The sequence below is a fragment of the Convolutriloba macropyga genome, chromosome 11, assembly GCF_964194025.1.
Source record: "Convolutriloba macropyga chromosome 11, txConMacr16.3, whole genome shotgun sequence".
Taxonomy (NCBI): Eukaryota; Metazoa; Xenacoelomorpha; order Acoela; family Convolutidae; genus Convolutriloba; species Convolutriloba macropyga.
Window position 1 is genome coordinate 42,134,654 of NC_134478.1, and position 16,310 is coordinate 42,150,963.

General features: G+C 33.9%; 2 protein-coding genes across 8 annotated transcripts in view; both read right to left on the minus strand.

Moving 5' to 3' along the window:
• Nucleotides 1-16,310, minus strand: part of LOC142349531 (putative acetylcholine receptor chaperone) — a 359,559-nt gene that overhangs the window by 270,294 nt on the left and 72,955 nt on the right. The gene's annotated exons all lie outside the window — the stretch shown is intronic.
• Nucleotides 1-16,310, minus strand: part of LOC142349530 (uncharacterized) — a 170,257-nt gene that overhangs the window by 74,216 nt on the left and 79,731 nt on the right. For all 7 annotated transcript variants that reach the window (XM_075401154.1, XM_075401152.1, XM_075401150.1 and 4 more), the window contains one exon: nt 6,530-6,680. In XM_075401154.1, coding sequence (XP_075257269.1) covers nt 6,530-6,680 — 151 coding nt within the window. The remainder of the gene's footprint in view (nt 1-6,529; nt 6,681-16,310) is intronic.

Consider the following 16,310-nt stretch of genomic DNA (forward strand, 5'->3'; position numbering starts at 1 on the left):
CAAATCCATCGTCTTTTTTTCAGAACATATGTTTTCAAAATTCCAGGCCAATATAAATTTTCGACTAAAAGAGTAGATAAACTATTTAGCGACTTCCTCAAAAACTAATGGCACCTGTTATTAATGATATTAAAACGAAATACTGTAAAATAACATTAAAAACCAGCAGAACTACAAAAATTCACAATCAAATTTACGAAACCACAGTGTTGAAGCCGTTAAATTTATAAAATATTAACCGCGGGAAAATAAATCTTCAATTGCGGCTCTTTGGGACATCATAAAGATTATTTCTAATGCGACCATCTCAAAACAACTACAAGAAGACTACAAAAATTGTAAAGTATGTAAAAGTCACAAAATTCTTCTGCAGTAAATTGACCAAACCCTAAAGACATCAGTGAACACGTTCATCCAAAAGAAGAATTTTTGTACAGTTCACCGAAAAAAATTTTAGATGTCTCAATGATGACGCGTAAAATGATACTAAATTGTAAAATAAGAAAAGAAGGCGAAAATCAGACCAAAAGTGGTAAGTTGAAGAATACTTTTTCATTTTCTGAAAGAAAAATTAAATTGAAAGTCGTTAAAACCATTAGCTATATACTGATATCATTATTAAAATCCTTTATACATCTATAGTTAGCCATTGAGAACCTTTGTCAGCCAAAATTTGGCATTAGGCAACAAAAAACTAACAATAAGTTCAGGGCAAAAAAAACTTTAAAAAATCATCAACAGAACACGGTGTCGCAGCCCTTAAAACCATAAGTTATGAAGACAATGAATTTATTCCATTGCAGATTTTGTTGGATTGTTAAGTAATCTGAAAATTAACGAAAAAAAAGAGAGCAAAAATAGGCAATTATGCAAAAAAATCAAAAATTTTGTTTCAGATCTCGTAGAACCAAAACCAAGAAGGTAATTTTTTAAATAAAAATCCGCCACAAAGATTGGTTTGTATCTTGTATGAAAGATAAATTGACCTGTATTTAACAAGCTACAAGTCGGCAGAATAAGGATTAACAAGTTCAAAAAAAACTGATTTTTTTAAACAAATATAATCATTGTCATCAGAGACATTAGATAACAACCAAATATCTTGTAAAGGTTCACCTGCACCTCCTCAAGAAATCACTCTAGGACTTTTGATTGGTTCGATTTAGTAATCAGACTGCAAAAAGAATAACAATTGAAGGCAAAATACAAATTTTTAGTTAAAGTTTACTGAATCTATTCTTCGAAACCATAAAAACTATTAGTCTCTCTGTAAACACACTATATCTACGTTTGCGCTCAGTTTTACGTCAAGGGTAGCTGTCAATAATGGACTCATGAAATGAAAATTTCTCCAGCAATCAATATTAAAAAAACAATAAGCGAATTATTTCTGAAAAAAGGCAGCACCAAAAAAATTTAAAATTTTCTGATTGTAAGAATCCATCATGATATCAAACTAATCACCAATTTAGGCGCGCGTCAAACAAATCACTTAAATGTTTCAAATCACTACAAGAAGACTACAAAAATTGTAAAGTATGTAAAAGTCACAAAATTCTTCTGCAGTAAATTGACCAACCCCTAAAGACATCTGTCAACACGTTCATCCAAAAGAAGAATTTTTGTACAGTTCACCGAAAAAAATTTTAGATGTCTCAATGATGATGCGTAAAATGATACTAAATTGTAAAATAAGAAAAGAAGGCAAGAATCAGACCAAAAGTGGTAAGTTGAAGAATACTTTTTCATTTTCTGAAAGAAAAATTAAATTGAAAGTCGTTAAAACCATTAGCTATATACTGATATCATTATTAAAATCCTTTATACATCTATAGTTAGCCATTGAGAACCTTTGTCAGCCAAAATTTGGCATTAGGCAACAAAAAACTAACAATAAGTTCAGGGCAAAAAAAACTTAAAAAAATCATCAACAGAACACGGTGTCGCAGCCCTTAAAACCATAAGTTATGAAGACAATGAATTTATTCCATTGCAGATTTTGTTGGATTGTTAAGTAATCTGAAAATTAACGAAAAAAACAAAAGGAGAGCAAAAATAGTCAATTATGCAAAAAAATCAAAAATTTTGTTTCAGATCTCGTAGAACCAAAACCAAGAAGGTAATTTTTTTAATAAAAATCCGCCACAAAGATTGGTTTGTATCTTGTATGAAAGATAAATTGACCTGTATTTAACAAGCTACAAGTCGGCAGAATAAGGATTAACAAGTTCAAAAAATAACTGATTTTTTTTAAACAAATATAATCATTGTCATCAGAGACATTAGATAACAACCAATTATCTTGTAAAGTTTCACCTGCACCTCCTCAAGAAATCACTCTAGGACTTTTGATTGGTTCGATTTAGTAATCAGACTGCAAAAAGAATAACAATTGAAGGCAAAATACAAATTTTTAGTTAAAGTTTACTGAATCTATTCTTCGAAACCATAAAAACTATTAGTCTCTCTGTAAACACACTATATCTACGTTTGCGCTCAGTTTTACGTCAAGGGTAGCTGTCAATAATGGATTCATGAAATGAAAATTTCTCCAGCAATCAATATTAAAAAACAATAAGCGAATTATTTCTGAAAAAAGGCAGCACCAAAAAAATTTAAAATTTTCTGATTGTAAGAATCCATCATGATATCAAACTAATCACCAATTTTGGCGCGCGTCAAACAAATCACTTAAATGCTTCAAATGTTCGCTAATTAGCAATTTTTTTGTTTCAAAAATCTAAAGAGAATCTTGAATTTTGTATAATAATTGGGTTAAATTTGCGAAAAAAGGCAAAATATTAATTCCATAAACTTTTATAGGGCACAGGATTTCAACTAGGAATCTCTTGGAGTTTACGGAGATTGTGTCAGCGGTTTCTAGGTCTGCATTTTTGGCAAATTTATAAAAAAAAGAAAAAACCATAATTTGTTTAATTTTTTTTAGCCAAAAAACCTCCAATCAAACAAATCAGCAACGCTCTTCTTTCTCCAATAGCAACAATAACACTCTACCGTTAAAAAATTTATTTTCTTTTAAGTTATTTTAGCAAAATTGAGCCAAATTTTGGAAAAAATTACGGAAAATGTGAATAAAACTGTTGAAGATTCACAAAATTTCGATAACACCCTGGAAAAAACAAAGCTCGGAAAATTTTTTCAATTCCATATTATATGATGTTCGTGTTTTTTAATGATATCACTCACAAATCTCATCGACGAATATATCGATCGGCTAAAATTGACTGAAAAAAAACCCATTTGAGTAAATAGTTCCTCACTCCCCACTAAAATTGGGGTCGGAGCAAAAATGATGTACAATTTCACGGTTTGCTTTACTTTCAGTATTGTTTTTGTGGATTTTCAGATTTCGTGAATCTCAAAAGAATATAATCTAAAGTCACTTCGTCTTCCACCTTTCACGTTTTGTTTTGGGATCCGATCATCGCAGTTGCGAAAATTCGGAAAATCAGTACGTTTTGGGTTTTGAATTGTATAGATTTTTTTTGCACTTTAATGTTCATTAAAATTTTCAAGAGAACTCGAGAGCAAAGTTTCAAGAAAGACGTGAGGTTCAGTTGTCCATAGTTTTCATCAAGTTTTTCCAAAAAAAAATCCGCTGAATAAAATTTTTACTATCTGGGAGTTGGGAAATTTAGAGCAAGAATAAAGCTACTGTTTTTTGAGCTCAAGGTCGTTTTATAATCTTAACTTGATATATCTCTCAGTAAGCCTTGTTTCAGGAGATATTTTAAGTTCTTAATATGCTTTTAAATGTGATCAGTAGATTGTTGTGAGAGTTCTAGTGTTTAGCCAAAGTTGCGGAACTTTCGAAAAATTATAGCATTATTGCAAAATTATTGGAGATCTTTGCTTGAAAAGTTTAAAATTCGACAGTTTTTTGGTGACTCGAAGATCCTTTTTCTGCTGTTCTTGATCTTCAAATAATGATAATAATAATAATAATAATAATAATAATAATAATAATAATAATAATAATAATAATAATAATAAAAATAATAATAATAATAATTATAATAATAATAAAAATAATAATAGTAATAATAATAATAATAATAATAATAATAATAAAAATGATAATAATAATAATAATAATAATAATAATAATAATACTAATAATAATGATAGTAATAATAATAAGAATAATAATAATAATAATAAAAATAATAATAATAATAATAATAGTAATAATAATAATAATAATTGCAGCTTGTTTTGTCATGATAGGTGGATAAATTTTTGATAATCCCAGGGGAATAAATAATTCCACCAAACTTTAGGTGTGGAAGAGTTCCCGGGCCAAGATCGGATGATTAAATTTTAACAACTTTTATGTCGAACCCTTGTTTTGAAAACAAACTGGACCATTAGCCAATCGGTTTTGACCCGGGCCGATCAGCAAGCTGTTTTTGTGTTATTAGCGGGTGCATTGAGTAATATTGTTGTGGATATAATAACTAGTAGTGAAAAACATAACCGACTAACGTCGGACGAATTGCTCTCAAGCGACCGGCGAGCAATTAGCTTCGTCAGTAGCTAGCCACAGTATAGTGAAGCTAGTTTTAGCCTAATTGAAAGGGCGTGTAGTGAGCGCGGTGGGCGGGATTGAGGGACGGGGGGTTTGCGTGGGTGTTTGATTCGGCTCTGCAACTTTTAGTTTTCTAGCCTTGTTAGTAAATAAATCAAATAAAAAACTGATATTTTGAAAATTTGCAAAATATTGCAAAAATTATAAGAAAAGCTTCCTGTGCAAATGTTCAAAACTATTTTCTGTCTCTGGAGTTATGTCAAGTAACCCATCTGAAAGACTTGAAAAGCTTCGTTAGCCAGTAATGATCGTTAAAATCAGAAAAGGACAAAATTATTCAAAAATTTGAAAACAATTGCAAACTTAAACAATATCATGCTAAAATTCAAGATATTAATATTTTTAAAACGTTTTCATTGTCTCAACAGGCTATCCAGCATCCCTTTTTCAAGCTTTAATTAGTTTCACTGGCTCATAAAGGTTCATAAACTTGGAACATGATAATAATTTTCCGGAAATTCGAAGAAAATTGAAAGCTGAAGTAATTAAAATATTGATAACCATTCAATTATCTCCAGAAACTATGCTACAGCTTGTCATCAAACCTTGAAGGAGGTCCCTAGGACCCTGGGGCCGGACGAAATGATAAAAAATCAAAAAGATTCAAAAAACTTGAATACATTGCATATAGTTTTTAAAAAATACTGACATTAAAATCTTTAAAAACACTCCATAACATCTAGAAGCTATGCATTAACCTCTTGAGGCTCTAGATTATGTGGCTCTTGAGGCTGGAGAAACCTAAACAATGACAAAAAGTTTTAAAAACACTTATAAAAAAAATTGCAAGTTGCATAAAAAACTGCCAAAATTTTGTGATAATGGAATTTGAAAACTAATCCATGGCCCAAAAATATTTTCCAATAACACAATATCAAACCCAAACGGAGATTTTCTGTTGGACTGAAAAAACTGAATCATGATAATAAATGCCAAAAAATAAAAATTTTGTAAAAAAAGCTAAAATTAGCGGTCTTGAAATCTTGAAAAACATTCCATTACATTAAGAAACTATGCAGTAACCTTTTGTCAAACCCTAGAGGATGTTCCTTTGCTCTTGAGGCTAGAGAAACCTAAAAGCCGACAAAAATTTTCAAAAAATGCAAGATTAACCAAAAAATTTCTGAAGTTTGTCTATTTAAAAAATCGAAAGCTATTCCATGGCATATAAAATTTTCTTAATAACTTATTATCAAATCTCTGAGGACGTTTTCTGGCCCATGCGCCTGGAAGGACGAGAATAATAAAAAATAATTGTCCAGAAAATTGAAAAAATTTGCACGTTTTGTGAAAAAAATGAAAAATTCGTGGGGGTGGGGGTTGAGGCAATAGTGGGAGGGGGGTCAACAGTGGGGTGTCTTCAACCTCTAAGAACCGCCCTTCACGCCATAAGTATAAGTCTCCAAATCAGTTTGAGCTGAAACAGAGTTGAAAGCCTCTAAGAGCACTTAATGCCCGCTGGGTGCTACCTGTTTATTCTGTTTTTGAGGACGAAAAGTCAAAAGTGTCAGACGAAAAATCGGTCAAGCGAAAAATCGCATTAAAAAACCGGACAAGACTAATATAATTGCCACAAACTTCGTTTCAGAGCAATTAATAATTGCTACAAACTTTGTTTGAGAGCAATTAATTACTTATATCAATCATTTATATATCATAATCTATAATAATTGATTATAATTTATTACAAATTATTACAACTTGTTTACGGAAAGATTGCTTTTCTACGTTAAATATAATTTTCTAGGGCTGAGTTTGAATTTTTGTATGAATTTTGTATATACCGTGACTACCAAAAAACCATACAAACTATATGGCTTACTATGATAACAGAGAGTCATGTAAAACCTACAAATTCTAATATTTTTGTACGATGAGGAGCCCGAGTATAGATAGAGATTGAATATAAGAAGTAGTTGCCTGATATAGAAGCCCTGGTTGACTGTGCGATGGAGGGTCTGTGATGGTTGAGAGGGGGAGGGTGGTGGGGCGAGTGGTGGTAGGGTGAACTGGTGATGTACACCCTCGGCTGGGGAATGTCGATGAGAAGTGGACAGAATTTGGAGGGGACCTGTCAACATCACGTGATCACATTTCACACACTTGAAACAAAAGCCGCTCTCTTTCTATATATATATATAGTACTCAACACATGTACGCAATAGTAAAGTGTTCATACTTTGTTGCTTTGAAGCAATTCTGTTAGCATTGCGGCGCCGAATGTTTGATTGAGAAAATCCTGCTTTACGGATCACTGCTTTGAAAGTCAATTCAATTATTATTTTCAAACAACGGCTGTCAAAAATAGCTTTTGATTTAACAATCAAAGCGAAATGTTTTCTCTCATTTTTCTGAAAACGAGTAAATGGTCAAGAATGAAGATATATTTAGCGGAAAATTGTTACAGCGTCTGTACCATTATGAAGTTTTTGACTCGTGCTATATAACAACTATTATCAATTCTTGCAAGGTTAACTTGTTGCGCCATTACTTCAAATAATTCTAACGCAAACTGCCCAAATTAAATGTTTGATAATCTTATTTATCGACATAAAAATCAAATTGAGTGTTAATTTTCTAAATGCAGTCCTGGCCAAGACTTGTATTTCTAAGTGTATGATCATTGTTTCGGGTCCGTAAAAGCGCGCGAAATGTGGTCCTAAATTATATCAAATATAAAAACGCGAGAACTCGCGGGTGGCGCTTCCGTCAAATATATTTTGCGGTGGAAAGCAATTTTCACTTTTTAACTTCCAGTTTAAAAGAGAATAACACTGACTGGAATTGGCATATAGCGCATCGCTTTTTCATCCGCGATGATTGTGAGTATGTTTCATACGCACAATGTCTTATCATAGGAAAAGTGAAATCTAGTAAAGAAAAAAACGAGTAAATTTTCTGAAAAATTTCATACCAGACGCGATCGTAATTGTCTTGTATTTAGGCGTACAGGAGGCGACTAAGACTTACATGTAGACTGCTAAGTGTAAAAAATGACATGATCCGTCAAATAGCTCTGAAACAGTACTGATTTAAGAGCAGTATTGATATTGGCTTGCCGTTAGGTCAGGGCTTTCTTCTTATCAACAAGAATAGTATGTTTAAAATTGTTGATAGGAACGTGGTTACAGATATGCCAAGTTCAGAGTCAAAGATTTCAAGATCCGAAAGTGGTTTGATAGTCGAGAGTGTGCATGCTTCACACGCCAATATGATTGAGATCGAATATTTCGTGAATTTGTTTGCGTATGGATGAGCTCTCACTTAGCTATAGTAAGTCCCATAAAGTGGCAACGCAAGCAAACGTTCGAAAAGCTCGGGGTATGGAAATGGGCAGTGTTTTGCTAGATATCGACATTTTGCTAGATTCGATATTCAGATTGCCATCTGAATTTAAATCAAATATCTGCAGGTTTTATATTTGAACTTTGACCTTCGAAGCGATCGATAGCGTTGCAACTTTATGGGACTGACTATACAGCTTATGGTCAATCACAGCATGACAATTCTTAGTTCCATTGGCTACACCTTGTTAAAAATTTCAATTTCAAGCGAAAAATTGACATAGCATATTTACAAAAACGAGCAACGCTGCTCATGGAAAAAAAACAGTAAAAATTATGAATGAGATTATTATGACCAGATTAAATTGAACAGATGAAAAAGATCACTGTTGGTCTAATTTGGCTCCCCTGAAACACGCGCATATATGTTTTTCATTATGAATGGTTGATGTCGGTTTTCAATAGGAAACGCATTTTTTCTCGAAAAAGCGCCAGAAAGGAAAAACAAATCTCATCGCATTAAACTGTTTGCTCGCTTTATCGCTTCAAGTTCACAAGTCAAAGTGTATGTATCTATATTTTAGACTGTAATCATGCAAGATAATAGTTTTTTCCAAGAATATTGCATGATCATACACAGTAAGCGTCAAATTCAGAAATCTTACGATATCTTAAAAGATAACCGTTGCAGACAAGGGATTTCTTGGAAAAAATAATGGCATCAGAAACTCAGGAACTCTTCTAATTTGTCTAAGAAATACAGATTGGGAATTAAAATTGTAAACCGTTGTATGTACAGGTCCTGTTTCTTGCAAATTACTAAAGTAAAACGGTTTTGTTGCCTCAAATTACACTGAAAAATAAAACAGTTCTATTGTTGACTAATTGAGGAAAGATTAGAATTGATCTCTTGAAGAAGTTTTTGATCTGATGATGTACCTAACGGTAAGAATGACTTCTAGTGTTCTTCTTATGATAAAAATATTGTGAACGACAATTGTTTTATTTCAGACAACTCTCTGAAAAAATAGTCAAAATATTAAAGTCAACAATATTAATTTTCTATTAATTGTTTAAGTTAAGAACGAATCTGCAAAACTGACCTTACTCAAATGGAATTTAAACGACTAATAAGATTGATTTAATAGTGAGTCTGAATCCAACGCAAAAGATTCAAAAATTTTTGTAATTTCTTTTTTCTCATCACAAATTCAATTATTAATGAGTATTCAACTTTGACCAGCGCTTATTTTTCTTCAATCGCAGCTGCAGTTGGGTTTATAGCCACGATTACTGTTCTCCGTATCCGGATTCCACCGCGTTGCCGGATATTCCGTGCTTCCATATACCAGACAACTTGACTATTTATGAATTTTTGATCATTGAGACTCCAGAAGAAAAAAAAACTTGGTAACAATAATAAATAAAGTGATTATATAATTGAATTAATTAAGGGCCAAAGATAAGCGGAACTCGTTACTTTTTGAGTGTCTCTTTCAGCACTGTCGACATTTTTGCATGGTAAGTATGTTGTTAACTTTTCTATCAGAACTTCGAATTTCTCGAATTTAGAATTCAAATTTTAGCTAGTAGGTAGATTTGCCAAACTTGTTTTTTAATATTTAAAATGCCCTATTCAACTTGTCTCAGGTATCCTGTACTAGTGTTGAAAGAACATGCTATCATATAAGCGTCTTATGGACACGAGCTGTCATAGAATCTCTGCAATAATCTTACGAACCCAGGTTGAAATTTCTTTGATTTCATACAGGGATCATAGATGATTTCATACTGTCCATACTCGATTTCTGAGTACGATCTTTATATGAAACCGATGAAACTATATTTGATTTTTGTACGATTACCAAGGAATCATAAATGATCATATATTACCAAGAATCATACATCTATTTTTCGTAAATCTTTTACTAGTTAATTTTTTATTTTTATTTGGTAGAGCATTACCTAAGTGACTCCCCGGCATTATTTTCTGATCCACCAATAGGCCCCAACGTATAAAAGCCTTTTTAAAGTTGGTCTCTAAATAATTCAGCAACAACGAAGAAGAAGAAAATCATGTACAACCATTAACAATCAAGTTTATTACAACAGCAGTCTCAAAAGTTTGTGAGTTTGAGATTGAATTTAGGACGTTGACTCTAAACTGTACAATGTTACTAGGGTACAAAACCATTATAAACACCATGGAGGGTTTTTACTGGCTTTTCCTGATTGCTTTTGCTTGTCTTTGAGTACTTCTGGCTAGCCGCGTTTGCAGTTGTTATTGGACATTGTTAGGCAGGAAGACGGGCTGAGTATCAGTCAGCTGTGTCTGTTTACTCGAGACAGCTGCGGCACGTTGGGGGATTGAACTCCCGCTGTGTTTTTCAGATCGTGTACTGATATGTTGCACCAATATATACACGTTTGTGCTAGAGAATCGCCTTAACGGTACAATTATCGTTCACTTTTTGTGGCTGATGAATTTGTCTCGAGTTTTGAATTAAATTTGATATACATGAATGAGATACTCTAAAATCATTGATTCTAAAGTTTGACGGTTTTCACTTGTCTCATTTTTGTACGAATGACGGGTTTTCACGCTTGAGAAGAATAACAAAATGTCTGCACGCATTACTCCCGAGAGTCCTCCTCCAGAGGAGAAGTTTGCTCACGGCTTGATTCGGGTGATTCCTCTCGAAAAGTTTGGCAACGGAGCCAGGGATCCCCGGAAGATTGCCCAAAAGAAGCTTCCTCTGTTTGAGGGTTTGTTAGCGGATGAACTGTCGGAGGCTTATAGAGCTTGGAAGCGTCAGAAGCGTGTTTTAAAGCTCAGGAAACGGCGGGCGACTTCTGATTCGAAAGGATCGAAGAAGCTTCCTGACCCTAGGTTTGATCCTGAGTTTGATCCAAAGGATCCTTTGGGTCTCAGTTGGTGATCTCCTGATTTTTAAATCAGTAAATCACAAGAACAGGTTCGATTTTCAGGTAGCCTAACCAATCAGAACTGCAATGTGCTTTTACATTTGTTCTTTGGACATTGCCTTGTCTTTTTTATAAGGCGTAAAATTACTTCAATTTTATTCTTTTGTGCGCGCTTGATGCAGCCTTTTGCCAGTCTTATCTGAATGTTTCTTATAGTTGGTAAGTTAGATTCTTCATGCAACTTTTGCACGCTATACCATCGAGGTTTCAAAAGAAAAATTCTGAGTGCTCTGTTTTGCGCTTTTTGCATGATAGAGATCACCGTTTTCGATTGTTTGAGCCATCAAGCGTTTGCATATAGAAATAAAGGCCGGATCCAGGACTTGTACAGCAGAAGTAAACTCTCCTGCTCAAAATTGAGGTTGCTTAGACGCCACAGCTGGAAAATTCGCTTGTTTGCTCTGGTTGCGATTTCGTTACAATGTTCATTCCAGTTTAGGTGTGGCATCATGGTTATTCCTAGGAACTTGAGGGTTTTCGCTTCTTCAATTTGTCTTCCGTTGATGTTTAGGCTGAGACTTGTTGTTCTTTTCGATGGATTTCTGAACAGCATATATTTTGTTTTGGCGGGATTTATTTTGACTTTCAGCCTATCACACCACTTTATGAGTACGTTGAGTGAGGCTTGGAGTTTGCTTTGTATTAACTGATTGGACTTAGACCTGTAAAATAATGCAAAGTCATCTGCGAACTGAGAAATCTCTGCTGGAGTGTCTGGAATATTAGATACATAAATTAAGAATAATATAGGCGCCACAACGCTACCGTGGGGGACTCCGGCTGTTGAGAATGTTTCGCTTCTTGTATTCTTGATTTTTACGTAAATGTTTCTTTTTGAGAGGAAAGAATTCACCCATTTTATGATTTTCTTTTGTATTCTGATTTTGTAAATCTTGTCAATCAACCCTAATCTCCAGACTGCATCAAAAACTTTTTCTACATTGAGGCAAACGAGTCACAACATTTCTGACCCCTGGTATGCTTCACTTATATGCTGAGTCAAAACATGGAGATTTTCGGTTGAGCATCTATGTGCTCTGAATGCACTTTGTTCTGGTCCAAAGACTTTGTTTGCTTCACAGTGGTCTAGGATGACATTTTTTAACAACAGCTCTAATTTTCTGCTTTCTTCCTGTCTTTTTGAGGTTTTGGAAGCTTTGTTACTTGTGAATCTTTCCAAAGGCATGGCACGTTAGAGTTGTTAATTGAGCAGGAAATAACTATACATATGAAAGCTTTAATGTTTTTTGGCAGCGCATTCAGTAGTCGATAGCTTTTTTTTGTCTGGCCTGGGACATGATTTACTTGAGTGTTTCAAAATTTTATTGAGTTGCGCTGTTTCAATTAGCTTTCTATTTTGTCGTTCGTTCGAACGTTTGAAAGCTCTTCTGATTTCTCTGTGCAGGAAATTGATTTCCCTGCTCAATCGATAGAAAGTGTTAGCCTTTGCACTTTTTAATCGCCTCCATATCTTTTTCTTTTGCTTGATTAGACTGATTATCTCTGGACAACTTTGATTAATTGTATTATTTACGTAGGATTGTTCGATGGATTTATGAATTAGATCGATGAGGTTATGGTTTATTTCATTCAAATTGTCTTTGTTCGGATAATTTGGTGGGTACAAGGAGGAATGTTTGTAATTGACATTTGCATGTTTTCTGAACTTCTGAAAATTGACTTTGGTTTGTAGATCGAATTCTGTTTGCGTTTTAAGCTTCAATGAAATAAGTGTAGCTGAGTGGTCGCTGCCAATAACTTCTAGTACTTGAAAATTGTCGAAATCTTTAAAGACTGAAAGACTGCAGAAATGTAAATCAAGCATGCTATGGCTCTGATGTTGATTAGATTGATAGGTTCGAGAACCGTTGTTGAGTAATTTGAAGTTTCCGTCATCAATTATTTCAAGCAGTTTTTCGCTGTTTCCGGAGTTGTATATACAGTTGAGCTCTTGATGAGGAGAATTAAAATCTCCACAGATGAGCATGTTCTGGAGGTTTCTGTCAAAAATTTCATTGAAATTTAGGTCTTGATTGGGTGAATTGTAAACTTTGATTATCCATAAGTTTCCAATGGTTGGTGTTTCCAAGTTCACACCGATTATCTCTAATGCCTGTCCGTTAGTGTTTTTCCTGGATGTAATTGGTCTGACCTCTTTGACCTTTTTGCCCTTCTGTGCAATGATAACAGACCCATGATAACTGCTCGCTTCTGTTCTTCTTCTGTTACAATGAAGTATTTTTCATTTGCTACACGTTTTTGCCATTTCTTGACTTCATTTAAACAAACAATGTCAATGTTATCTTTCGTCAGAAACAAGAACAATTCATGAATTTTGTTTTCCAAGCCACGACAGTTCCATTGTAAAATTTTAATGGTGTCCATTTTCGAAGTTTTTTTGGCTGCTAGACTGAATCATGTTTGTGTTAATAGTTTGCATCAGGTTTGTTTTCCTAATATTATCGTGAATTTTTTGACCATCTATTCTTTCGTTAAACACTCTAGAGGCACTGTTGCTAACGACGCTGATAATATTGCTATAGGACATTGTATTGAAACTGTTTCTAATTTTACTGAGAACTTCAGCAACTAGAACAGTAATTTTTGTAGTTGTTAATGGCTGAGTGTTTTGAGTATCTTCGCTTGAAATGGCACTTGAGTATTTCGTTTCTTGTTCCTGCTTATTTGCTTCTGTCAAAGCGTTCTGATATGCGGGACAGCCTCTATACACTGTTGCGTTTGAGCCACCACAGTTTGCACACTTAGCCTGTTCTTTTGGTTCATTGCAACCTGTTACCGTGCGTTTGCCTGCACATCGTAGACATTTCAATTCGCCTTTGCAATCGATTGCCGAATGACCAAACTTTTGACATTTGAAGAATTGTTTAATGTGAGGTAGTTCTGTACTTGCTTCGCAGCGGTGAAGCACCCAGCCTATTTTAACGCCATGTTTGATTGTGGCTGTTACATGGTTTGAGCAATCAGTTATCACGCGAATCAGTTTCGTTGGTTTTCCGGTGGCGCTGCTTGTTATCCGAAGCACCTTGATAATATTCATAGCATTGTTGTTGAGAAGTTCTTCCTTCACTTCGTTTTCTTAAATGCTATGATGAACATTTGCAATTACAAAACTGGGTTTGGATTTGGCTTTTGGCAGAGTGTTCCTTGTGTTAACAGAACTGTTTGGGAAGACATCTTGTAGATTTGAGGCATCCATCAGCCAATCTCTTGAACTTTGGTCTTTGGGTTAGATAAAGAAGTCAACGTTGTTTGGAAGTTCTCTGATGCAATTAATTTTGAGCTGAGGGAAACTATTTATCTTGGAACGGGCAAAATGAACTTGTTTTGGTCTTGGATTTATCATTATTATATCTGGTCTGATTGTTCCAGAGTTGAGTTTTGGATAATTTCGGGTTCGCTTGCGCTTGTTTTTGTTTTGAACGAAGTCTTTTTCATCTTGTGATGTTTCGTCTGCAATATTTCGCGCTTCAGAATGAAGTACACTTAACTGGCTCATTTAGGCCAGCGCCGTCTTGGAAGCTAGAAGCAAATCGTGTCAGGAAGGCTTAAAGTGGGATTAAGACTTTTGAAGATGAGGGATAAAATTGGGTTAAAAGTAAAGACTTTTGAGCTTAAGACTTTTGAAGGGGAGAATAAAACTGGAAGAAAAGTAAAAGAAAAGTCGGAATTAGGAACGAAAAGTCCAGATTTAAAACATTAAGCAACTTTTAGTGAAAAATCTCTTTTTGTAAAATTCTCACTCCCAAAAGACGTTCCTACACAAAGTGGAGTACTTGCTTGTGACTTTCCTATCACACTTTGAGGTACTGATCAGAAGGTGATAATAACGGCGTATTAATCGTCATAGGCAGAATTAGGCTAAAGTAGGGCACTAAATAAAAGGGTAAGTCCAAGTGGATGACTAATGTTTTGATATACTCTGAAGCCAGTTTACACTTATAAATGCTCATTTATGAAAAAGAATTAAACAAAATTGCCAATAAAGTCAAATTCGTTTTCTGAATATGTTTTAATTGAACGACTGTTCTTTTAGAGCACAGAAAAAATCAGATGTGGATTCAAAATGCGATACAATATTCAATTAGTCCTCTGACTACATTATACGAGAATTTGTGGCACCAGTCAATGCTTTATGTGTCATATGCGACCTTGTATGAATTCCCATAAATTTTTTGAACTTCAATAGAAAATGAAAATTATTCAGTTCTTAATTTTTGTATGGTCCCTGTATATTTTCTAGGAGATATATATGATCCTTGTATGACTACCAAGAATTCATGCAAATGACATATGACAAAGTATGATTCCTAAAAATCATTTATGACCTAGTATAAAATCAAAGAAAGTTGTATCAGCAATGACCCGAGAAATGACCAGTAATGTACCCTCATGATCATTTTCAATTGAGCTGTAATTCAAATCACCAAGAAATTCACTTTAAAACTCAGATAGAGAATGACTTAAAGATTAACCAGAATCGAATCTAATGGTCTCCTTGCTTGATGGTTACAAAAATTGCATCTTGAGGTTTTTCTCTAGAAAAAAAAGCAAAATCTAATTGATCAGATCACTTGAAAGTTTCTTTTGTCAATTCAGCAGAAAAATGCTTTAAAGATGATTCGTTATTTTTTCTTATTTTCATCTTAATGTCCAGCTTTGATTGACACAAATTTTTAGTGATTTCGTTTAGTTAGGCTGTTGTAGATTTTTTTCGTAATTGGGGTCTTCGAAAACAAACTTTTTCTCTCAAAGAAGTCAACATTTTATAGGACAAGAAATTGATTTCCTGATTCTCTTATGAAAAATTTCTGTTGACTTCTTTTGAAACAAGTATACAGTCGAATTGTTAAAAAGCAGATTGTTCCAATAGTCTCATTTATTGTGAAACAAATTTTCCAGTAAAGGAGCTCTAAAATTCGATGTAGTGACTGCCTGGCCAACCGCGCAGCAAACAGTATTAATTCACACAAGATTCATTCACAAAAGTACCTATAGAATTTTCTAGAAGGTATAAATATGATTTAAATTGAAGGGTTGGACCCCATGCGCTAAGCCACAAAACAGATTCCCCAGGTCTGCTCTCAATTCAATATACAAGTTTGTCAAAAAACATCTGTTAGGTTGACACTAGTCCATAATATTATTTGAAGCAATTAAAATTTCGATAAGAAAAAAATTAACCCGAAAAATTGTTTCGTCGCCAACAAATCCGTGAACCAAAATGCAACGAAAAAATCATCAGGAATCAAATAAAGTAAATTACACGTGAAAAGGTTATGGGAAAGCCAATAATCGAATAAACCATAGGTCATTTTTAAAAACTAAATGTTTTAAATATAAATTGAATACCAGCTAGAAAAATTTACAATAACATCCTCGTAAGTATTTTACAGTTTTCTAATAAAGTTAAA